Source organism: Bufo gargarizans, chromosome 1 (genome assembly GCF_014858855.1).
Source record: "Bufo gargarizans isolate SCDJY-AF-19 chromosome 1, ASM1485885v1, whole genome shotgun sequence".
In the NCBI taxonomy this organism is placed as follows: domain Eukaryota; kingdom Metazoa; phylum Chordata; class Amphibia; order Anura; family Bufonidae; genus Bufo; species Bufo gargarizans.
In genome coordinates this window covers 245,138,957-245,164,832 of record NC_058080.1, presented here as the reverse complement: position 1 = coordinate 245,164,832, position 25,876 = coordinate 245,138,957, and the positions used below count along the sequence as shown (strand labels likewise).

Sequence of the window (25,876 nt, the reverse complement as noted above, 5' to 3'; positions counted from 1 at the left end):
CTGGGTTGAAATACAATTCCCAATTTAGCAATTTCATAATTTAGTGGTTCCTGCTATATCAGAGCTCTTTGAAATCTATCCCAAAAAGGGTATATAATATTGAAGGTGCACATAGGGTCATTCAGAGTAACTTCACACACACCCGCTACTGTGTATTTCCAAGTCTAATTCTGTCACTAAATCCATACCGGTGACCCAGCGCCTAAATACTAGGCCTCAAATTTAATTCCCTCTAAATCTCTCGTTACCCACCGCTGTACTGTTGTTGCTGGGCAAGATATTTAGTGTCCGTCAAAGCACATTTTTTGTTCTGGGTTGAAGTACAATTCCCAATTTAGCAATTTCATAATTTAGTGGTTTCTGCTATATCAGAGCTATTTGAAATCTATCCCAAAAAGGGTATATAATATTGAAGGTGCACATAGGGTCATTCAGAATAACTTCACACACACCCGCTACTGTGTATTTCCAAGTCTAATTCTGTCACTAAACCCATACCTGTCACCCAGCGCCTAAATACTAGGCCTCAAATTTAAATCCCTCTAAATCTCTCGTTACCGTTGTCCTGTTGTAGCTGGGAAAGTTATTTAGTGCCCGTCAAAGCACATTTTTTGTTCTGGGTTGAAGTACAATTCCCAATTTAGCAATTTCATAATTTAGTGGTTCCTGCTATATCAGAGCTATTTGAAATCTATCCCAAAAAGGGTATATAATATTGAAGGTGCACATAGGGTCATTCAGAATAACTTCACACACACCCGCTACTGTGTATTTCCAAGTCTAATTCTGTCACTAAATCCATACCGGTCACCCAGCGCCTAAATACTAGGCCTCAAATTTATATCCCGCTGAATTTGAATACAATACATTGGGCCAAATAATATATTTGTTGTTGTGGTGAACCATAACAATGAGAAAAACATCTAGTAAGGGACGCGGACGTGGACATGGTCGTGGTGGTGTTAGTGGACCCTCTGGTGCTGGGAGAGGACGTGGCCGTTCTGCCACATCCACACGTCCTAGTGTACCAACTACCTCAGGTCCCAGTAGCCGCCAGAATTTACAGCGATATATGGTGGGGCCCAATGCCGTTCTAAGGATGGTAAGGCCTGAGCAGGTACAGGCATTAGTCAATTGGGTGGCCGACAGTGGATCCAGCACGTTCACATTATCTCCCACCCAGTCTTCTGCAGAAAGCGCACAGATGGCGCCTGAAAACCAACCCCATCAGTCTGTCACATCACCCCCATGCATACCAGGGAAACTGTCTCAGCCTCAAGTTATGCAGCAGTCTCTTATGCTGTTTGAAGACTCCGCTGGCAGGGTTTCCCAAGGGCATCCACCTAGCCCTTCCCCAGCGGTGAAAGACATAGAATGCACTGACGCACAACCACTTATGTTTCCTGATGATGAGGACATGGGAATACCACCTCAGCATGTCTCTGATGATGACGAAACACAGGTGCCAACTGCTGCGTCTTTCTGCAGTGTGCAGACTGAACAGGAGGTCAGGGATCAAGACTGGGTGGAAGACGATGCAGGGGACGATGAGGTCCTAGACCCCACATGGAATGAAGGTCGTGCCACTGACTTTCACAGTTCGGAGGAAGAGGCAGTGGTGAGACCGAGCCAACAGCGTAGCAAAAGAGGGAGCAGTGGGCAAAAGCAGAACACCCGCCGCCAAGAGACTCCGCCTGCTACTGACCGCCGCCATCTGGGACCGAGCACCCCAAAGGCAGCTTCAAGGAGTTCCCTGGCATGGCACTTCTTCAAACAATGTGCTGACGACAAGACCCGAGTGGTTTGCACGCTGTGCCATCAGAGCCTGAAGCGAGGCATTAACGTTCTGAACCTGAGCACAACCTGCATGACCAGGCACCTGCATGCAAAGCATGAACTGCAGTGGAGTAAACACCTTAAAACCAAGGAAGTCACTCAGGCTCCCCCTGCTACCTCTTCTGCTGCTGCCGCCTCGGCCTATTCTGCTGCTGCCGCCTCGGCCTCTTCCTCCGCCTCTGGAGGAACGTTGGCACCTGCCGCCCAGCAAACAGGGGATGTACCACCAACACCACCACCACCACCTCCGTCACCAAGCGTCTCAACCATGTCACACGCCAGCGTTCAGCTCTCCATCTCACAAACATTTGATAGAAAGCGTAAATTCCCACCTAGCCACCCTCGATCCCTGGCCCTGAATGCCAGCATTTCTAAACTACTGGCCTATGAAATGCTGTCATTTAGGCTGGTGGACACAGACAGCTTCAAACAGCTCATGTCGCTTGCTGTCCCACAGTATGTTGTTCCCAGCCGGCACTACTTCTCCAAGAGAGCCGTGCCTTCCCTGCACAACCAAGTATCCGATAAAATCAAGTGTGCACTGCGCAACGCCATCTGTAGCAAGGTCCACCTAACCACAGATACGTGGACCAGTAAGCACGGCCAGGGACGCTATATCTCCCTAACTGCACACTGGGTAAATGTAGTGGCAGCTGGGCCCCAGGCGGAGAGCTGTTTGGCGCACGTCCTTCCGCCGCCAAGGATCGCAGGGCAACATTCTTTGCCTCCTGTTGCCACCTCCTCCTTCTCGGCTTCCTCCTCCTCTTCTTCCACCTGCTCATCCAGTCAGCCACACACCTTCACCACCAACTTCAGCACAGCCCGGGGTAAACGTCAGCAGGCCATTCTGAAACTCATATGTTTGGGGGACAGGCCCCACACCGCACAGGAGTTGTGGCGGGGTATAGAACAACAGACCGACGAGTGGTTGCTGCCGGTGAGCCTCAAGCCCGGCCTGGTGGTGTGTGATAATGGGCGAAATCTCGTTGCAGCTCTGGGACTAGCCAATTTGACGCACATCCCTTGCTTGGCGCATGTGCTGAATTTGGTGGTGCAGAAGTTCATTCACAACTACCCCGACATGTCAGAGCTGCTGCATAAAGTGCGGGCCGTCTGTTCGCGCTTCCGGCGTTCACATCCTGCTGCTGCTCGCCTGTCTGCGCTACAGCGTAACTTCGGCCTTCCCGCTCACCGCCTCATATGCGACGTGCCCACCAGGTGGAACTCCACCTTGCACATGCTGGACAGACTGTGCGAGCAGCAGCAGGCCATAGTGGAGTTTCAGCTGCAGCACGCACGGGTCAGTCGCACTACAGAACAGCACCACTTCACCACCAATGACTGGGCCTCCATGCGAGACCTGTGTGCCCTGTTGCGCTGTTTCGAGTACTCCACCAACATGGCCAGTGGCGATGACACCGTTATCAGCGTTACAATACCACTTCTATGTCTCCTTGAGAAAACACTTAGGGCGATGATGGAAGAGGAGGTGGCCCAGGAGGAGGAGGAGGAGGAGGAGGAAGAGGGGTCATTTTTAGCACTTTCAGGCCAGTCTCTTCGAAGTGACTCAGAGGGAGGTTTTTGGCAACAGCAGAGGCCAGGTACAAATGTGGCCAGCCAGGGCCCACTACTGGAGGACGAGGAGGACGAGGATGAGGAGGAGGTGGAGGAGGATGAGGATGAAGCATGGTCACAGCGGGGTGGCACCCAACGCAGCTCGGGTCCATCACTGGTGCGTGGCTGGGGGGAAAGGCAGGACGATGACGATACGCCTCCCACAGAGGACAGCTTGTCCTTATCCCTGGGCAGCCTGGCACACATGAGCGACTACATGCTGCAGTGCCTGCGCAACGACAGCAGAGTTGCCCACATTTTAACCTGTGCGGACTACTGGGTTGCCACCCTGCTGGATCCACGCTACAAAGACAATGTGCCCACCTTACTTCCTGCACTGGAGCGTGATAGGAAGATGCGCGAGTACAAGCGCACGTTGGTAGACACGCTACTGAGAGCATTCCCAAATGTCACAGGGGAACAAGTGGAAGCCCAAGGCCAAGGCAGAGGAGGAGCAAGAGGTCGCCAAGGCAGCTGTGTCACGGCCAGCTCCTCTGAGGGCAGGGTTAGCATGGCAGAGATGTGGAAAACTTTTGTCAACACGCCACAGCTAACTGCACCACCACCTGATACGCAACGTGTTAGCAGGAGGCAACATTTCACTAACATGGTGGAACAGTACGTGTGCACACCCCTCCACGTACTGACTGATGGTTCGGCCCCATTCAACTTCTGGGTCTCTAAATTGTCCACGTGGCCAGAGCTAGCCTTTTATGCCTTGGAGGTGCTGGCCTGCCCGGCAGCCAGCGTTTTGTCTGAACGTGTATTCAGCACGGCAGGGGGCGTCATTACAGACAAACGCAGCCGCCTGTCTACAGCCAATGTGGACAAGCTGACGTTCATAAAAATGAACCAGGCATGGATCCCACAGGACCTGTCCGTCCCTTGTCCAGATTAGACATTAACTACCTCCCCATAACCATATATTATTGGACTCCAGGGCACTTCCTCATTCAATCCTATTTTTATTTTCATTTTACCATTATATTGCGAGGCTACCCAAAGTTGAATGAACCTCTCCTCTGCCTGTGTGCTAGGCCTAAATATATGCCAATGGACTGTTGCAGTGGTGGGTGACGTGAAGCCTGATTCTCTGCTATGATATGAAGACTGATTCTCTGCTGACATGAAGCCAGATTGTCTGTTACGGGACCTTTCTCCTCTGCCTGGGTTCTGGGCCTAAATTTATGAAAATTGACTCTTACAGTGGTGGGTGACGTGAAGCCTGATTCTCTGCTATGATATGAAGACTGATTCTCTGCTGACATGAAGCCAGATTCTCTGTTACGGGACCTCTCTCCTCTGCCTGGGTGCTGGGCCTAAATTTATGACAATGGACTGTTGCAGTGGTGGCTGACGTGAAGCCTGATTCTCTGCTATGACATGCAGACTGATTCTCTGCTGTCATGAAGCCAGATTGTCTGTTACGGGACCTCTCTGCTCTGCCTGTGTGCTAGGCCTAAATATATGCCAATGGACTGTTGCAGTGGTGGCTGACGTGAAGCCTCATTCTCTGCTATGACATGCAGACTGATTCTCTGCTGTCATGAAGCCAGATTGTCTGTTACGGGACCTCTCTGCTCTGCCTGTGTGCTAGGCCTAAATATATGCCAATGGACTGTTGCAGTGGTGGGTGACGTGAAGCCTCATTCTCTGCTATGACATGCAGACTGATTCTCTGCTGACATGAAGCCAGATTGTCTGTTACGGGACCTCTCTGCTCTGCCTGTGTGCTAGGCCTAAATATATGCCAATGGACTGTTGCAGTGGTGGGTGACGTGAAGCCTCATTCTCTGCTATGACATGCAGACTGATTCTCTGCTGACATGAAGCCAGATTGTCTGTTACGGGACCTCTCTGCTCTGCCTGTGTGCTAGGCCTAAATATATGCCAATGGACTGTTGCAGTGGTGGGTGACGTGAAGCCTCATTCTCTGCTATGACATGCAGACTGATTCTCTGCTGACATGAAGCCAGATTGTCTGTTACGGGACCTCTCTGCTCTGCCTGTGTGCTAGGCCTAAATATATGCCAATGGACTGTTGCAGTGGTGGGTGACGTGAAGCCTCATTCTCTGCTATGACATGCAGACTGATTCTCTGCTGACATGAAGCCAGATTGTCTGTTACGGGACCTCTCTGCTCTGCCTGTGTGCTAGGCCTAAATATATGCCAATGGACTGTTGCAGTGGTGGGTGACGTGAAGCCTCATTCTCTGCTATGACATGCAGACTGATTCTCTGCTGACATGAAGCCAGATCCTCTGTTACGGGAGCTCTCTCCTCTGCCTGGGTGCTGGGCCTAAATTTATGACAATTGACTGTTGCAGTGGTGGGTGACGTGAAGCCTGATTCTCTGCTATGATATGAAGACTGATTCTCTGCTGACATGAAGCCAGATTGTCTGTTACGGGACCTTTCTCCTCTGCCTGGGTTCTGGGCCTAAATTTATGAAAATTGACTCTTACAGTGGTGGGTGACGTGAAGCCTGATTCTCTGCTATGATATGAAGACTGATTCTCTGCTGACATGAAGCCAGATTCTCTGTTACGGGACCTCTCTCCTCTGCCTGGGTGCTGGGTAGTGTTGAGCGCGAATATTCGAAAAGCAAATTTTTTTCGCGAATATCGCAACTTCGCGATTTCGCGAATATTTCGAATATAGTGCTATATATTCGTAAAAACGAATATTCGTTTTTTGTTTCCCCCCCCCCCCCCACAAAATTACAGTACACATATAATTGATTGTTTCCCAAAGGTCCAACAGCTCAGATCTTACTCACATTGCCTAGAAAGTGATTGAGGCGCGAATCTTCGTAAGGCGATTTTATTAGCGCACATGCGAATATCGGCACGTCCCAGAACAGAGGCAAAGGGCTTTGCATTCATACATTAGTGAATTGAGTTGCGAATCTTCGTAAGGCGATTTTATTAGCGCACATGCGAATATCTACACTTGTCCCAGAACAGAGGCAAAGGGCTTTGCATTCATACATTAGTGATTGAATTGAGCTGCGAATCTTCGTAAGGCGATTTTATTAACGCAAATGCAAATATCTACACTTGTCCCCAGAACAGAGAGGCAAAGGCCTGTGCATTCATATAGTATAGCACCATATTCGCGAATACGTAGAACTTCGTAAAAGTCGATTTACGAATATTCGTATTTTTTATTTTACTTTCCACCTTACAGATTACATTGATCTGTACTCTGTCAACTACTGTCATCACCCCCCACTGTATCTCGATTGATTCCCAAAAGTCTCACATTCCCTAGAAAGTGATTGAGGTGCGAATCTTCGTAAGGCGATTTTATTAGCGCACATGCGAATATCTACACTTGTCCCAGAACAGAGGCAAAGGGCATTGCATTCATACATTAGTGATTGAATTGAGTTGCGAATCTTCGTAAGGCGATTTCATTAGCGCACATGTGAATTTTGCATAGCATATGTATTATGCGATAATTCGAATTATCGCATATGCGAAATAATAACGAATTTGAATAATCGCGAATATTTTACGAATATTCTTTCGAATATTCACAAAATTTCGCGAATTCGAATATGGGACATGCCGCTCAACACTAGTGCTGGGCCTAAATTTATGACAATGGACTGTTGCAGTGGTGGGTGACGTGAAGCCTGATTCTCTGCTATGACATGCAGACTGATTCTCTGCTGACATGAAGCCAGATTGTCTGTTACGGGACCTCTCTCCTCTGCCTGGGTGCTGGGCCTAAATATATGCCAATGGACTGTTGCAGTGGTGGCTGACGTGAAGCCTCATTCTCTGCTATGACATGCAGACTAATTCTCTGCTGACATGAAGACAGATTCTCTGTTACGGGACCTCTCTCCTCTGCCTGGGTGCCGGGGCCTAAATATCTGAGAATGGACTGTTCCAGTGGTGGCTGACGTGAAGCCTCATTCTCTGCTATGACATGCAGACTAATTCTCTGCTGACATGAAGACAGATTCTCTGTTACGGGACCTCCCTCCTCTGCCTGGGTGCTGGGCCTAAATATATGCCAATGGACTGTTGCAGTGGTGGCTGACGTGAAGCCTCATTCTCTGCTATGACATGCAGACTAATTCTCTGCTGACATGAAGACAGATTCTCTGTTACGGGACCTCCCTCCTCTGCCTGGGTGCTGGGCCTAAATATATGCCAATGGACTGTTGCAGTGGTGGCTGACGTGAAGCCTCATTCTCTGCTATGACATGCAGACTGATTCTCTGCTGACATGAAGCCAGATTCTCTGTTACGGGACCTCTCTCCTCTGCCTGTGTGTGTGCTGGGCCTAAATATATGCCAATGGACTGTTGCAGTGGTGGCTGACGTGAAGCCTCATTCTCTGCTATGACATGCAGACTGATTCTCTGCTGACATGAAGCCAGATTCTCTGTTACGGGACCTCTCTCCTCTGCCTGTGTGTGTGCTGGGCCTAAATATATGCCAATGGACTGTTGCAGTGGTGGCTGACGTGAAGCCTCATTCTCTGCTATGACATGCAGACTAATTCTCTGCTGACATGAAGACAGATTCTCTGTTACGGGACCTCCCTCCTCTGCCTGGGTGCTGGGCCTAAATATATGCCAATGGACTGTTGCAGTGGTGGCTGACGTGAAGCCTCATTCTCTGCTATGACATGCAGACTGATTCTCTGCTGACATGAAGCCAGATTCTCTGTTACGGGACCTCTCTCCTCTGCCTGTGTGTGTGCTGGGCCTAAATATATGCCAATGGACTGTTGCAGTGGTGGCTGACGTGAAGCCTCATTCTCTGCTATGACATGCAGACTGATTCTCTGCTGACATGAAGCCAGATTCTCTGTTACGGGACCTCTCTCCTCTGCCTGTGTGTGTGCTGGGCCTAAATATATGCCAATGGACTGTTGCAGTGGTGGCTGACGTGAAGCCTCATTCTCTGCTATGACATGCAGACTAATTCTCTGCTGACATGAAGACAGATTCTCTGTTACGGGACCTCCCTCCTCTGCCTGGGTGCTGGGCCTAAATATATGCCAATGGACTGTTGCAGTGGTGGCTGACGTGAAGCCTCATTCTCTGCTATGACATGCAGACTAATTCTCTGCTGACATGAAGACAGATTCTCTGTTACGGGACCTCTCTCCTCTGCCTGGGTGCCGGGGCCTAAATATCTGAGAATGGACTGTTCCAGTGGTGGGTGACGGGAAGCCAGATTCTCTGCTATGGAACCTCTCTCCAATTGATTTTGGTTAATTTTTATTTATTTAATTTTTATTTTAATTCATTTCCCTATCCACATTTGTTTGCAGGGGATTTACCTACATGTTGCTGCCTTTTGCAGCCCTCTAGCTCTTTCCTGGGCTGTTTTACAGCCTTTTTAGTGCCGAAAAGTTCGGGTCCCCATTGACTTCAATGGGGTTCGGGTTCGGGACGAAGTTCGGATCGGGTTCGGATCCCGAACCCGAACATTTCCGGGATGTTCGGCCGAACTTCTCGAACCCGAACATCCAGGTGTTCGCTCAACTCTAATTATAAATAAAATATGGAAAAAAAAAAAAAAAGTGACGGGGGGGGGGGGGGGTGTAGTGTAGTGTAGTGTGGTGTTTGGTGCGACTGTACTGACCTACCTGAGTCCTCTGGTGGTCGATCCTAACAAAAGGGACCACCAGAGGACCAGGTAGGAGGTATATTAGACGCTGTTATGAAAACAGCGTCTAATATACCTGTTAGGGGTTAAAAAATTCGGATCTCCAGCCTGCCAGCGAGCGATCGCCGCTGGCAGGCTGGAGATCCACTCGCTTACCTTCCGTTCCTGTGAGCGCGCGCGCCTGTGTGCGCGCGTTCACAGGAAATCTCGCGTCTTGCGAGAAGACGCGTATATGCGTCCAGGAGGAATAAAGCAACCACCTCCCGGACGCATATATGCGTACAGCGGTCGGGAGGTGGTTAAGCTCTTTCAAGCTAGAGACAGAGGAGAGCAGTGTGTCATAGCATCTAACAAAAATACAGATTTACCCATCATCTTCAATAAAAGTAAGTCCCAGAGGAGAGACTGACCTCATGTCTACATAGGAAAGCAAACTTTGTGCTGGTGCTTAGACTGTAATCACATGCCCATAATGAAAGGGGTCAAAATGTATGGAAACTGCTGAGCTGGGATGAGATGAGACACGCCACTCTGCTAGAATATTCCTAATGAGTTAGGAGTACTTTTATAAGTTAATATTTATCATCCGTAATATGTTTTATTACTTGTTACAGACTATACACATATAGGGGGTAGTGACTATAGATTAATACATGTTTACATAAATTATAATTATTTAAAGACTTAAGGCATACCTATATCCTTTACGCAGAAGTTCAAATCCTTCATTGATCTTCAGAAATGGTAATCTGTGTGATATCAGCCCATCAATGTCAAACTTCTTATTCATATAATCAGACACAAGTTTTGGTACATCATCTTTACTCTTAAAACCTGCTCCAACAAACAGAAGTTGTTATTGTCACATTTCGACTTTTATATTTCTGTTTCTATTAATATGAGAAAGAGATTATAGTAATTAGAGGGTACTTCAAAAAAGAACATGGATCTCACATCTACACACTATGCATTGATCTATTGCTTCTCATCATCATTTATAAACTGTATATGTATACTTTTTGATCATGATCACTTTTGAAATGCATAAGCCCACTGACTGCATCAAGGTGGTCTCTTTTGAGAGGGAGGCTCCTCTAACAGCTCCATGTGAGTAGTGAAACATCTATATTATTCGTCTCAATTTGACAGGTGCCACGCCACTTTGACACCCCACCAACACTCCCCCCTTCTCCACCACACCCCTCCCCCTCCTTCCTCACCCCTGTGTGACCTTAGCCGAAGGAATGATTGATAGGGCTATTCAATCATTCCCCCACCAGTCCTAAGGTTTAAGGGGGCTCCCCATGTACCCTGGCGTTTTGAAGAGGTCACCATATGTAGCACAGTCTTTTTACTACATTGAATAAGTATGGTTTTGTGTGTGTGTGTGTGTTTGTGGAGAGAGGTCTGTTCCTGTGTGTTGCTGAAAGCAGAATTCGTTTTCGTCTAAAGACTGAAGCTGCCTTATCAAAAGTATCATGTCCATAGGTGTGACTTCTGGCAGTAATTCAATTAAGTTTTAATATCTTTAAAATAAAATGATATTAAGGTTGTATGAACCTCTTGTATGAATTTCTTAAAATATTATGAACTTCTTAGAATCTTTAATAATAAAATCATTAAAAAAACTGACTATGACAAAATAAAAAGCTTTAAAAATCATCAGCAGTTTATATTAAGTATATAGCACACAATACTATCTCTTTAAAGCATATGAATAAAACAATAAAAAGATTTATTTTTTTCTATTGTTACAACAATTAGTACTATTAGCAGGGTGGAGGGGCGGGGGTGCACTGTGAGCATTAGATATGTTTCCTTATCTTCTGACATAGCTGTTAAGTTAGATTATGTTAACATATGCATCTTTTCTACCAACTACAGCAAAATATATGATGTACACATTCAAAAAAACTTATACGCTTATATATTAATTTGTCAAAAGAGCTCTGCATTTCTGCTTATAAACACAGCACAATTTACAAGTTTCTTTTACACCATAAAAATTCCTTTTTACAAAATGAAATGTGTTTACAGACATAACCATGCAGAATGTAACAGAGGTAGAGTTGAGCGGACACCTGGATGTTCGGGTTCGACGGGTTCCGCCAAACGTAAAAAAAAAGTTCTAGTTCGGTACCCGAACTTGACCCCGAACCCCATTGAAGTCAATGAGGACCCGAACTTTTGAGCACTAAAATGGCTGTAAAAATATAATGGAAACAGCTAGAGGGCTGCAAATGCCAGCAAAATGTGGTTAAGTGCTCTGCAAACAAAAGTGGATAGGGAAATGACTTTAAATAACATAAAATACATTTTTTTTTAAATAATCGTGATTTAGGAGGACGAGGTCCATATGGAGTAGGAGGTTGGGGAGGCGGTGTAGATGGAAGCAGAGGTGGAGGAGGAGGAGTTAGCCTACACAGTTTTTTGGTTTTAATATTTATTTTTTAATTTTTGTTAAATTCGGGTACACCCCAAAACACCCCAAGTTTAAGCATTGAATGAAAGGAGGTGGCGCAAATCAATTAAAGAAGAATTTCTGAAATTGTATTCCCTGTCACCTATGCAGAGTAGAGGTTTATTCACGTCCAAAATTGTAAAATGTCAACCCAAGAATGTAACAGAAAAATTACTGACATTTATTAACCTGTTTACTTGGTAGATCATGGGTCTATGACAGAAAAAAATTGTTTATTGTCACCCGAAAATGTAACAGACAAACTATAGATTTTTTTTACCTGCATACTAGGTATAGGAGTGGAATATCACACCCCAAAATTGGTGAATTTCACCAGAAAATGTAACAGACAATTTTTTTTTTTATTTTTTTTACCTGTCTACAAGGTATAGCAGTGGTACATAACACCCAAAAATTGGTGAATTTCACCCGAAAATGTAACAGTCCATAGTAGTAAATTCACATAAAATATGTACAAAAAAATAAATAAATTATTTATGAGGTGGAGTTCCATATGGAGTAGGAGTTTGAGAAGGCAGTAGACGTAGCGGTGTAGGTGGAAGCGGCGGTGGAGGAGGATGAGGTAAACAACACAGTTTTTTTATTTAAATTTTTTAAATTAGGGTACACTCCAAAAAAGAGCAAAACATCAAAAATACAAGAATGAGCAATAGCGCTGTAAAATAACAATGGCTGGTAAAGGCGGGTATACATGTCTATTCTGCACAAGGTACGGACAAGTCCTGTGGGATCCATGCCTGGTTCATTTTAATGAACGTGAGCTTGTCCACATTGGCTGTGGACAGGCAGTTGCACTTGTCTGTGAAGACACCCCTTGCCGTGCTAAACACACGTTCAGATAATACACTGGCGGCAGGGCAGGCCAGCACCTCCAAGGAGTAAATGGCAAGCTCGGGCCTTGTGCCCAATTTGGAGACCCAGAAGTTGAATGGGGCAGACCCGTCATTCAGTACGTGTAGGCGTGTGCACACATACTGCTCCACCATGTTGGTGAAATGCTGCTTCCTGCTAAGACGTTCCTTAGCTGGTGGTGCTGGTTGTTGTGACGTGCTTTTCCACATTTTGGCCATGCTAACCCTGTCTTCTGAGGTGCTGGCGGTGCCCCAGCTGCGTTGGTAACCTCTTCCTCGTCCTCTGCCTTCGCCTTGTGCTTCCACTGTGCCCCCGTTGTCAGGTAGGAATGCCACCAGCAGCACGTCTACCAGCGTGCGCTTGTACTCGCGCATCTTACGATCATGCTCTAGTGAGGGAATTAAGGACGGAACGTTGTTCTTGTAACGGGGATCCATCAGCGTGGCCACCCCGTAATCAGCACAAGTTAGAATGTGGGCAACTCGGCGGTCGTTGCGGAGACACTGCAGCGTGTAATCCTTAATGTGTGCTAGGCTGCCCAGAGGCAACAAAAAGCTGTCCTCTGTGGGAGGTATATCGTCTGTGTCCTCTGTATCCCCCCAGCCAAGCAACAGTAATGGCCATGAGCTGGTCTGGGTGCCACCTCTCCTCATCCTCCACCTCGTCATCCTCTAGAACTGTGTCCTGGCTGGACAATTGTGTACTTGGCGTTTGTGGGTGCAGGAACCCACCCTTGGAGCCACTTGTGAATTACTGTCCGGAAACCCTAAGAAATGATCCCTCTTCCTCCTCCTCCTCCTGTGCCACATCCTCTTCCATCATCGCCAGCAGCGGTGAAACTCCACTATCACCTGCTGCTGCTCGCACAGTCTGGCCAGCATGTGAAAGGTGGAGTTCCTCCTTGTGGGCACGTTGCATATGTGGCGGTGAGCAGGAAGGCCGAAGTTTCGCTGCAGCGCTGACAGGCGAGCAGCAGCAGGGTGAGAACACCGAAAGCACGCACAGACGGCCTGCACTTTATGCAGCAGCTCTGACATATCGGGGTAATTTTTAAGGAATCTCTACACCACCAAATACAGCACATGCGCCAGGCAAGGGATGTGTGTCAAACCAGCTAGTGCCAGAGCTGCTACGAGATTTTGCCTATTATCGCACACCACCAGCCTGGGCTTGAAGCTGACTGGCACAAACCACTCATCGGTCTGTTGTTTAAGGCCCGTCCACAGCTCCTGCGCAGTGTGGGGTTTGTCCCCCAAACAGATAAGTTTTAAAACTGCCTGCTGTCGTTTACCCCTGGCTGTGCTGAAGTTGGTGGTAAAGGTGTTACGCTGACCGGATGAGGAGCTGGTAGAGGATGAGGAAGCGGAGTAGGAGGGGGAAACAACAGGAGCCAAACTGAAGTGCCCTGAAATCCTCGGTGGTGGAAGGACATGTGCCAAACTACTATCTGCCTCATGCCCAGCCGCCACTGCATTTACCCAGTGTGCTGTTAGGGAGATATAACGATCCTGACCATGATTACTGGTCCGCATATCCGTAGTGAGGTGCACCTTGCCACAGATGGCGTTGCGCAGTGCACACCTGATTTTGTCCCCTACTTGGTTGTGCAGGGAAGGGATGGCTCACTTGGAAAAGTAGTGACGGCTGGGCATGACGTACTGTGGGACAGCCACCGCCATAAGGCTTTTAAAACTCTACGTCTCCACCAGACGGAATGACAGCATTTCAAAGGCCAGTAATTTAGAAATGCTGGCATTCAGGGCTAGGAATAGCAGGTGGGTAGGGGGGTACTTCCTATTCCTCTCCAGTGTTTGGGAGATGGAGAGCTGAATGCTTCCATGGTACATTGTGGAGATGCTTGGTGACCCAGGTGGTAGTGTTGCTGGAAGATCCTCTGTTTGCGGGGTGGCAGGTGGCACTGTCACTCCAGAGGTGGATGAAGAGGCCGTGACTGCAGCAGAGGAGGAAGCAGGAGGAGCCAGAGACCTTTCTTGGTTTTTGAGGTGTCCTGGAGGGATACACCAAATGGAAAAGGACTTCGGAAAACTAGAGGAATGGTCAAAAATCTGGCAACTAAAATGTAATGTTGATAAGTGCAAGATAATGCACCTGGGATGTAAAAATCCAAGAGCAGATTATAAAATCAGTGATACAGTCCTTACCTCAGTATCTGAGGAAAGGGATTTAGGGATCATTATTTCAGAAGACTTAAAAGGTAGGCAGACAATGTCATAGAGCAGCAGGAAATGCTAGCAGAATGCTTGGGTGTATAGGGAGAGGAATTACCAGTAGAAAGAGGGAGGTGCTCATGCCGCTCTACAGAGCACTAGTGAGACCTCATTTGGAGTATTTTGCTCAGTACTGGAGACCATATCTCCAGAAAGATATTGATACTTTGGAGAGAGTTCAGAGAAGAGCTACTAAACTGGTACATGGATTGCAGGATAAAACTTACCAGGAAAGATTAAAGGACCTTAACATGTATAGCTTGGAAGAAAGACGAGACAAAGGGGATATGATAGAAACTTTTAAATACATAAAGGGAATCAACAAGGTAAAAGAGGAGAGAATATTTAAAAGAAGAAAAACTGCTACAAGAGGACATATTTTTAAATTAGAGGGGCAAAGGTTTAAAAGTAATATCAGGAACTATTACTTTACTGAGAGAGTAGTGGATACATGGAATAGCCTTCCTGCAGAAGTGGTAGCTGCAAATACAGTGGAGGAGTTTAAGCATGCATGGGATAGGCATAAGGCCATCCTTCATATAAGATAGGGCCAGGGGCTATCCATAGTATTTAGTATATTGGGCAGACTAGATGGGCCAAATGGTTCTTATCTGCCGACACATTCTATGTTTCTATGTCATGCAGGTTGTGCTCAGGTTGAGAATGTTTATGCCTCGCTTCAGGTTCTGATTGCACAGCGTGCAAATCACTCGTGTCTTGTCGTCAACACATTGTCTGAAGAACTGCCATGCCAGGGAACTTCTTGGAGCTGTCTTTGGTGTGCTCGGTCCCTTGCTGCGGTGGGCAGTAGCAGGCGTACTGCCTAGATGACGGCCGCTTCGCTTTTGCACCCTGCTCCCTCTTCTGCTGTGCTGGTGGCTCTGTGCGACCACTGCCTCTTCCCCTGAACAACATAGGTCACTCGCATGACCTTGATTCCATGTGGGGTCGAGGACCTCATCGTCCTCCACATCATCTTCCACCCAGTCTTTACCGCTGCCCTCCTTGTCGGTCTGCACACTTTCAAAAGCCCCAGCAGTTGGCATCTGTGTTTCGTCATCATCCGAGATGTGCTGTGATGGTTCTCAATATGTACTCATCTTGAAAGATAAGTGGTTGGGCATCGGTGCACTCAATCTCTTCCACTTCTGGGGCAGGGCTAGGTGGATTGCCCTGGGAAACCCTGCTAACAGAGTCATCAAAAATCAGAAGAGACTGCTGCATGACTTGGGGCTCAGACTGCTTGGCTGATTTGCAAGGGGGTGAGGTGAAAGACTGATGGACATCGGCTGCAGGTGCCAACTCTGATCTTTCAGCAGGAGACTGGGTAGGAGACATTTTGAAGGAACTGGAGCCACTGTCAGCAACCCAATCTACTATCGTCTGTACTTGTTCTGGCCTCACCATTCGTAGAGCCGCATTAGACCTGACCAAATACTGCTGCAGGTTCTGTCGCCTACTCGCACCTGAGGAAGGGGTTTCACTAGTGCGTGTAGCTGGCACAGATCGACCACGTCCTCTCCCTGCGACAGGAGCTCCACCAGCAGCACCACGACCTGGGCCATGTCCCTTATTTGACGCTCTCCTCATATATCTCGAATTTAGGATCTTGCCCTAAAAGAGTGTTTAATTAATAGTAGAATAGAACGACAGAATGTACAGGGTGTATCTCACACGCCCTGAACCAGACTAGGCCTCAATTAAATGTGTTTGCCCAAAATGGCTGTATTTCAAATACCTGAATAGAACCCCTGTATATAAAGGGTGTATCTCACACGCCCTGACCCACACTAGGCCGCAATTAAAGATTTATGCCCAAAATGACTGTATTTCAAATAACTGAATATAACTCAAATATAGTCAGGTCCATAAATATTGGGACATCGACACAATTCTAACATTTTTGGCTCTATACACCACCACAATGGATTTGAAATTAAACAAACAAGATGTTCTTTAACTGCAGACTGTCAGCTTTATGTGAGGGTATTTACATCCAAATCAGGTGAACGGTGTAGGAATTACAACAGTTTGCATATGTGCCTGCCACTTGTTAAGGAACCAAAAGTAATGGAACAGAATAATAATTATAAATCAAACGTTCACTTTTTAATACTTGGTTGCAAATCCTTTGCAGTCAATTACAGCCTGAAGTCTGGAACGCATAGACATTGCAAGACACTGGGTTTCATCCCTGTTGATGCCAGGCCTCTACTGCAACTGTCTTCAGTTCCTGCTTTTTCTTGGGGCATTTTCCCTTCAATTTTGTCTTCAGCAAGTGAAATGCATGCTCAATCGGATTCAGCTCAGGTGATTGACTTAGTCACTGCATAACATTCCACTTCTTTCCCTTAAAAAACTCTTTGGTTGCTTTTGCAGTATGCTTTGGGTCATTCTCCATCTGCACTGTGAAGCGCCGCCCAATGAGTTCTGAAGCATTTGGCTAAATATGAGCAGATAATATTGCCCAAAACACTTCAGAATTCATCCTGCTGCTTTTGTCAGCAGTCACATTATCAATAAATACAAGAGAATCAGTTCCATTGGCAGCCATACATGCCCACACCATGACACTACCACCTCCATGCTTCACTGATGAGGTGGTATGCTTAGGATCATGAGCAGTTCCTTTCCTTCTCCATACTCTTCTCTTCCCATCACTCTGGTACAAGTTGATATTGGTCTCATCTGTCCATAGGATGTTGTTCCAGAACTGTGAAGGCTTTTTTAGATGTCGTTTGGCAAACTCTATTCTGGCCTTCCTGTTTTTGAGGCTCACCAATGGTTTACATCTTGTGGTGAACCCTCTGTATTCACTCTGGTGAAGTCTTCTCTTGATTGTTGACTTTGACACACATATACCTACCTCCTGGAGAGTGTTCTTGATCTGTCCAACTGTTGTGAAGGGTGTTTTCTTCACCAGGGAAAGAATTCTTCGGTCATTCCGTGGTCTTCTGGGTCTTTTGGTGTTGCTGAGTTCACCGTTGCATTCCTTTTTAAGAATGTTCCAAACAGTTGTTTTGGCCATGTCTAATGTTTTTTCTATATCTCTGATCGGTTTCTTTTGTTTTTTTCAGCCTAATGATGGCTTGCTTCACTGATAGTGACAGGTCTTTGGATCTCATCTTGAGAGTTGACAGCAACAGATTCCAAATGCAAATAGCACACTTGAAATTAACTCTAGACCGTTTATCTGCTCATTGTAATTGTGATAATGAGGGAATAACACTCACCTGGCCATGGAACAGCTGAGAAGCCAATTGGCCCATTACTTTTGGTTCCTTAACAAGTGGGAGGCACACATGCAAACTGTTGTGATTCCTACACTGTTCACCTGAACACTTGAATGTAAATACCCTCAAATTAAAGCTGACAGTCTGTAGTTAAAGCACATCTTGTTTGTTTCATTTTAAATCCATTGTGGTGGTGTATAGAGCCAAAAATGTTAGAATTGCGTTGATGTCCCAATATTTATGGACCTGACTGTATATAAAGGGTGTATCTCACAATCACATCTGCAGCAAAGGCTGCCCAATTTTTTTTCCCCCCCCAAATGGGTGTTTGTTTAATAACTGAATATAACAGCAGTATATAACCCTGGAATTTCAAACGTCTTGATACTGCAAGGGTGCAACAATTGTGTATTTTGCACAAAAAAGGTGGTGTTTTATTAATAGTTGACTATAACCCCTGTATATACTGGGTGTATCTTACACACCCTTACCCACACTAGGCCGCAATTAAAGATTTATGTCCAACATAGCTGTATTTCAAATACCTGAATAGAACACCTGTATTTAAAGGGTGTATCTCACACGCCCTGACCGACACTAGGCTGCAATTAAAGATTTGTCCAAAAATGGGTATGACATCAGTATATAACCCTGGAATTTCAAACGTCTTGATGCTGCAAGGCCAGAAAAATGGTGTATTTTGCCAAAAAAGTGTGTTTTTAAAAACCCCGAAAATTATGGCTGTATTTCTAGCTTAAATTGCACACTGACTAATCCTGCAAATGCACCAGATGTTGTATATTGCCAAAAAAAGGGTGATTTTTTTACAACCAGATTATTAGTTCTGTTTTTCAAGCTTGGATTTCAATGTCAAAAAAGCTCAGATGCAGTGCTGGCGCACTGAGCTTGCATAAAATGGCCGCCGCCCACCTAACTGACTTATAAAAGTTTTTTTTTTTTTTTTTTTGGTCACTGGATCGCTGAGTTAGATTCATGTTTTGAACAAAGATTCAGTCTTATTCTCTCCCTGAAATCACCAGCCGCATCCTCTCCCTACACTAGTAACAGCAGAGTGAAGTGCAGCGCTACGTGACTCCAGCTTATATAGAGGCTGGGTCAAATGCTACACTGGCCAATCACAGCCATGCCATTAGTAGGCATGGCTGTGATGGCTTCTAAGGGCACACAGTTAACCGCTTGTTGATTGACTGCTCTGCAGCCTTTCAAAAAGCGCCAAGAAAGCGCCAAACACCGAACCCGAACTTTTACTGAAATGTTCGGGTCCGGGGTCCAAAAATCCTAAAGTTCGGTATGAACCCGAACTTTACAGTTCGGGTTCACTCAGCCCATTCTATAATGCCTCTATAGGGTTGTGATAATTGTGTCAACGATGTCTCCCACCTAGGTATGGCTGCAGTGGCGTACACACAATCCATGGGGCCCCGGTGCGAAACTGATCTATGGGGCCCCCTCCCCGTCGCCCCCCCCCCAACCTGCCTCCTAGCCCCCCCCCCACTACCTCCCCTACCAGTGGTGTAACTATAGTGTTATGGGCCACAGTGCAAACATTTTTTCAAAGAACCGGCCGATTTTTTTACTAAGGGCTCTTTCCGTGCGGCTAATCCGCGGCGTGACTGAGTGCCAAGCCCCATTCTAGACAGCAGAGACACGGAGCAGGGACATGATTGACTGTGATCTTTTTACTACAAAATCACGGTGACAACTTTATGTCTCTGTGATTTTGTAGTAAAGAGATCACAGAGAGGCATGGAGCATAATCAGTCATGTTAATGCTCTGTGTCTCTGCTGTCCGGAACGGGGCTTGGCTCTCATTTACGCAGCGGATTCCTCGCACGGGATCCGCTTGTGTTAAAGAGCCCTAAGCCCAATGCATGGCTACACTCACCTAGTCCTAATAAAATCTGGTCCTACCTCATCCAGGGTGTCGCTGGCGTCGGCGTGATGTCCGCTGGATCCAGAACAAGGTCCCTGTGGTGAGAAAAAAAGAATAATCACATAAGGAAGGGATGGTGACTGCCCCTGTGAAATCACCAGCTGGCCTGTAAGACTGAGCCATGCCAATGTGTAGCAGGGTAATCTAGGACATTTCCCCTAAGTGCAACCACACGGTACTAATGCCCACCTTGTGGCCCCTCACAGTAGTTATGCCCACCTTTGTTCCCGTCACAGTAATTATGCCCAGATATGTGCCCCCTCATAGTAGTTATGCCAAATATGTGTCCCCTTACAGTAGTAATGTCAGATTATGTGCCCCCTCACAGTATTAATGCCAGACTATGTGCCCCTCACCTAGTAACGCCAGATTATATGCCCCTTACAGTAGTAATGCCAGATTATGTGCCCCCTCAAAGTAAATATGCCCACATATGTGCCCCCTCAGAGTGGTTATGCCAGATTACGTGTCCTCTCACAGTAATAATGCCAGATTATGTGCCCCTTCACAGTATTTATGCCCGGTTATGTGCCCCCTCAAAGTAAATTTGCCCAGATATGTGTCCCCTCAGAGTGGTTATGCCAGATTATGTGCCCCTCACATTAGATATGCTCACATATGTGCCCCTCACATTGGTTATGCCAGATTAGGCTCCTTTCACACTAGCGTTCGTCGGTCCGCTCGTGAGCTCCGTTTGAAGGAGCTCACGAGCGGACCCGAACGCCTCCGTCCAGCCCTGATGCAGTCTGAATGGAGCGGATCCGCTCAGACTGCATCAGTCTGGCGGCGTTCAGCCTCCGCTCCGCTCGCCTCCGCACGGACAGGCGGACAGCGCCTGCAGACGGATCCGTACTGAACGGAGCCTCCGTCTGCATTAATATGATCGGATCCGTTCAGAACGGATCCGATCGAACGCTAGTGTGAAAGTAGCCTTACATGCCCCGTCACAGTAGTTATGCCTTCATATGTGCCCCCTCATAGTTATGCCTTTATATGTGCCCCCTCACAGTAGTTATGCCACATTAGGTGCCCCCTCAAATTAGTTATGGCAGATTAGGTGCCCCTCAGTAGAGATGCCAACTTTTGTGCCCCCTCACTCTAGTTGTTCCCATCAATCCCCCCCCCCCTCTGCCCCTCTGCCCCTCTGCCCCCTGCCCCTCTGCCCCCTGCCCCTCTGCCTCTCTGCCCCTTTGCCCCCCTGCCCCCAGTCTGCAGCATTAGAAAAAAAAATACTTACATACTTACCTTCTTCCCTGATGAGAGTAGGCAGATTGCCGGGTTTTTAGGTCTCCTCCCACAGCCAGCAGCGCGATCTGGGGCCAACAGGGGGAGCTCCTGAGCTCTGAAGATCAGTGAAGCAGGGAGCAGAGAGGTTTCCCTGCTTCACTATAGAAACGGAACTGCCGGCCCTGTGTGTGTGAGTGCGTGCCCCCCCCCCCCTTACTTGACCCTCCGGCCCCCCCACCCCCCATATTATACATGTAATGGTGGCATGGAGCGCTCTGATGGGGCCCGAAATTGCCACTGTACTTCATGCCGGGCCCCACCAGAGCGCTCCATTACATCTGAGTACAGCGGGAGCCCTGCCAGCGGCCGGGCCCCCTGGAGTGCCGGGCCCGGTCGCAACTGCGACCCCTGCGACCCTGGTATGTACGCCACTGTATGGCTGGCCTCGTGGCTCTGGCTCACTTGCAATACATTTGAGTGTAGTGATAGTAGGAGTAATAGAGGAATTTTGCAGCACAAATGATGTCCAGATCTTTAGATGAATTTCAAACTTTTCTTTACCAAAGATAACTTGTATCCAAGCAGTATACAGCTTTGGTCTCTGGTCCCAGTAGGTTTTGGCAATCATTGGCAGGAATAAATGCTTCTGCTTGATATGTGGGGAGCTTGCAGGATAGGACGTCTGCTTGGTAGCTCTGTAAATGTGGCAGGAATTCATCTTCTGCACTTCTCTGTAACTTCTGCTTTGTGGGGACAGATTAGCCGAGGAGGAATGGCTTCTCCTAGGTCACAGGACTTTACTCACAGATAGTTTCTCAGGGTATGCTTTCTTCCTGGAACTCTGGAGGTCGTCTGCTTTCTTCATCCAGCTGAGGCTGAAGGTTCTCAGACTGGGTATATGATCAATGTCTCAACCGAGACAAGATCCTTGCTTTCTTTCCTATACAGGGGATCTCCTACACACACACCCTACCCAAAGCAGGTGCAGGATGTGGGAACAGCCCACACTTCCACAGGGGGGGATCTAAGCTGGAATGAACCATTCCAGACTAGATACACTAAACTGTAACTAGTTCCTTACCAATGCATTGCTGCCACCTGCTGGTAGACCTGGAAAATTACAAGGAAAACAATTACATTTAACATAGATTTTACATGCACATCTGTGAAGACCTAATCAAAATCATATCAGATGACAATGTAAAGGCTCTTAGAAGATAGTAGTGGGGTAGAGGCGTGTAGTAACTCAACTCTGGGGTGTTATGCTAGCTGTCCGTAAAATTTACATTTAAAAATACAAATGTAGTGCAGTTCTGTACCTTCACCCAGATTTAATTCAGCAGGTGGGCATTATTACCTCTGGCCAGCTGTCTGTACAATTTGTGCCTTTTCCCTACATACGTGGTACAGTTCTGTACCTTCCTCAAAATTAACAATAGTGAGCAATTAGGTTCACTTATATCTGTACTGTGCCCTTACCTAGCATATACCCTGTTTCCTTATCTCATAGACTTTTGGGGAAGCAGATTGGAAAAGTGTCTGGAATTGACCCAATTTGCTATCACTGTACTGTTTTGCCCAGCCCTCAGTGTCATCACAGAGAGGGTTTTCATGGCATCTTGGCAGGTGGCATCTGCATTAGTGATGAGTGAAGTTTTCAGAAATTCTATTTGGCTGCTTCGCTGAACTTCTACAAGAAATTTGATTCATGACAAAGTACTTAGTCACGAATCGCATTCCATTGCATGTAGAGGAATCAATTATGGGGAACGATATGTGACAGCCCTATAAATAGCAGCAGCCATCTTAGAGTCTGCCATTTACCAGTTGCGACACACTGAGAGGTTTGGTCTGGGAAAACAGGTATTTTCCTCCCAGCATGTGCTGGTGGACTGATTTACAGCCCGGTGAGGTCAAATACCGGACCAGATTTTAAATGCCGGTCCAGGTTTTGGCAGCAACTGGCTGTCCATAAATAGGCAGCTGGGCTCAGAAGCTATGTCTCTGTGTTGGGATCTGGGAGCCTTGTGTCTGGATGAAGGCTTGCTACCTGTTTGGTGTGAAAACAAGTTGGTGCTGCTATAAGCAAGGACTCTTTGAGTGCTTGTTTTGTCACTTGCCTAAAGTGTGAATAAAACACTGAACTGTTTGATCCAAAGAACTTGTTGTTGCCTCTATACTGCGTCCGCTAATCCTGTCTACCATAGCGAATCCCCCCTATTAGTGGAGGATGCTGGAACAAGCAGTGAGGGTGGCGTGAACGGCGATACTTTTGGTTTCTGCATTTTTCAGGCACGGTTGTATGTCGTATATTAAACCAGCTGTATTACAACCAGTGCCCCACAACAAAATGGAGGCTGTTGTGAAGGCCCTCATGGAGGCTAATCTACAGCAGCGAGACAGACATGCATCAACGCGAGGCTAATAAACAGCAGCAGGAGACTAACCAGTTGCTGCTACAACATGTAATGACTTTGCAGACAGCAGTAGCAACCCCGAGTGTCCACGATGCCCGGAAAGCAGTCCGTGCGACGATTCCTAAGATGACCCCCGCAGACGACATCGAAACCTACCTGCCGATGTACAAGAAAGTGGCCATCAGGGAAAAGCTACCCCATGCCCAGTTGACTGAGGTCGGCGGGTGTATTTCGACTTGCCGGACGATCAAGCGGCCGACTACCAAAAAGTAAAGGTTGAGATTTTGGCAAGACTGTGGGTTATTGTGTTGGTCCGGGCCCAGCGGGTACATCAGTCGGGGTTGAAGCCGGCTGAGCCTGCGAGGACCCATTATTATGACTTACTCCACCTCTTGCAAAAGTTACTACAGCTTGATGTGCTGAGTTCCCCAGCTATGCTGGATAGACTATTAGCCGATATGTTCTGGAGGGCTTTGCCATACCCTCTCCAGCACTGGATGGGTCAGGTGTCTCCTGGCAATGCCCCTGAGATGGTGGACCTGGGGGAACGCTATGAAGCTACCAGGAATCTGAAGGAGGATTCTGTCAGGAGGGAGGTCGGCAAACCCCGGAAATCTCCACCCCAGGAGATTTGGGCAGATAAAGCCCACCCGGGATGTACCCACGGAGGACCAGGATCCAAAAGTCTGCTGGCAGTGTCAGGAGCCTGGCCATGTAAGGGCTGACTGTCCCCATTGGGTTGAGCCCATGGACACTAACTATAGCTACCATCAGTCGCTATATGCCAGGAGGCTGTGTGCAACAGGTACCCCAGAGTCTCTAAATCACTTGTGCCAGGTGGAAGTGGGAGACACTCCGGCGGAGGCTCTGCTGGACTCAGGGAGTCTGGTGACCCTAGTAAGGGCTACCCTGCTTCGGTCCACTGAGTATACTGCCCGTAACATAGGTGTGATGTGCATTCACGGAGACTTAAAAGACTACCCCACCGCGCTGGTGTCTCTAACCACGATGGCCGGTAGATGGACCCATGAGGTGGCTGTCACCACAAATATTCATTATGAACTCATAATAGGGAGAGACTTGCCGACACTGTGGCCTGCTATGAGAGTGACTGATACCCATGAGACAGGAGTAACCCTAGCAGAGTGGCCCGGCTCAGGGGGGAGACCAGAACCCTAGGAACATGAGACCAAAGGGCCAGCGGTAGGGGTGACTGCCACTTCTTTGGAAGAGGTGGAGACAACCCCGCTAACTGTGATGTGGGAGACATGGAGGACTTGCCGCCGGATCCTGAAATGGCAGACCTCAATGTCTCAGGGGATAATTTTGATACCGCCCAATGTCAGGACTCAACCCTATCCAGCGCCAGGAAAAAAAATTGTTAATTGTAGAAGGTGAACCACAACAACCTGTGGCAGAGTCAGTGTTTCCCCGTTTTGTGGTTCATCAAGATATGTTGTATTGGGTAAACCAACTACGTGGTGAGCCTATTGAACAGTAGAGATGTCGCGAACATAAAATTTTTCGCGAACCGGGCGAACTGCCATTGACTTCTATAGGCAGGTGAATTTTAAAACCCACAGGGACTCTTTCTGGCCACAATAGTGATGGAAAAGTTGTTTCAAGGGGACTAACACCTGGACTGTGGCATGCCGGAGGGGGATCCATGGCAAAACTCCCATGGAAAATTACATAGTTGACGCAGAGTCGGATTTAAATCCATAAAGGGCATAAAGCACCTAACAATCCAATTTTCTTCTTGAACAACGTGGTTTAAAACATCCAGTGTGTGTATACGATCAGGTATGATGTTGTATCGATCAGGTAGTGTAAGGGTTACACCCGCATCACAGACATTGACAGACCAAACTCCCCTTTTAATGCACCGCAAACAACCGCAAACAGTCCATTTGCCCAACCGCAAACTTCCCATTTGCACAAGGTTGGAAACCAAGCTAGCCATGTTCCGTTGATATCATTGAAGGTTTCTTCCTCCACCCAGCCACGTACAACACCAAGGGTCCCGGAAAGGTGAATTGAATTGATTTTTCATGGAGAAAGCCCAGATACGATTTCTTGATTAAGGACACGGAACAGTTCCTCCCCTGTGGGATTCCGTTCTCCCAGGCAAACCAGGTGTAGAACAGCCTGACACTGCCATGCCCTGCACGTGTTGTATGCTGGAGGGGCGCTGTGAATTGTCCCTGCAGTGGAGGCTGAGGACACGGTGGAGGATGAGGAGGCAGAGGCGGAAATTGCCGCAGGAACAATGGCGTGAGATCGTTGAGGTGGAAGCAGCGTCACCTGGCCAAGTTGCTGATGTGTCTGTGCAGGAATCACATTCACCCAGTGGACCGTAATAGGACATGTATTGTCCCTGACTGTAGTTACAGCTCC

General features: G+C 47.4%; 1 protein-coding gene across 1 annotated transcript in view; it reads right to left on the bottom strand.

The window, feature by feature from the left end:
• Positions 1-25,876, bottom strand: part of LOC122924651 (alcohol dehydrogenase 1-like) — a 156,680-nt gene that overhangs the window by 14,027 nt on the left and 116,777 nt on the right. The window contains exon 8 of the mRNA XM_044275969.1: positions 9,782-9,920. Within this exon, the coding sequence (XP_044131904.1) occupies positions 9,782-9,920 (139 nt within the window). The remainder of the gene's footprint in view (positions 1-9,781; positions 9,921-25,876) is intronic.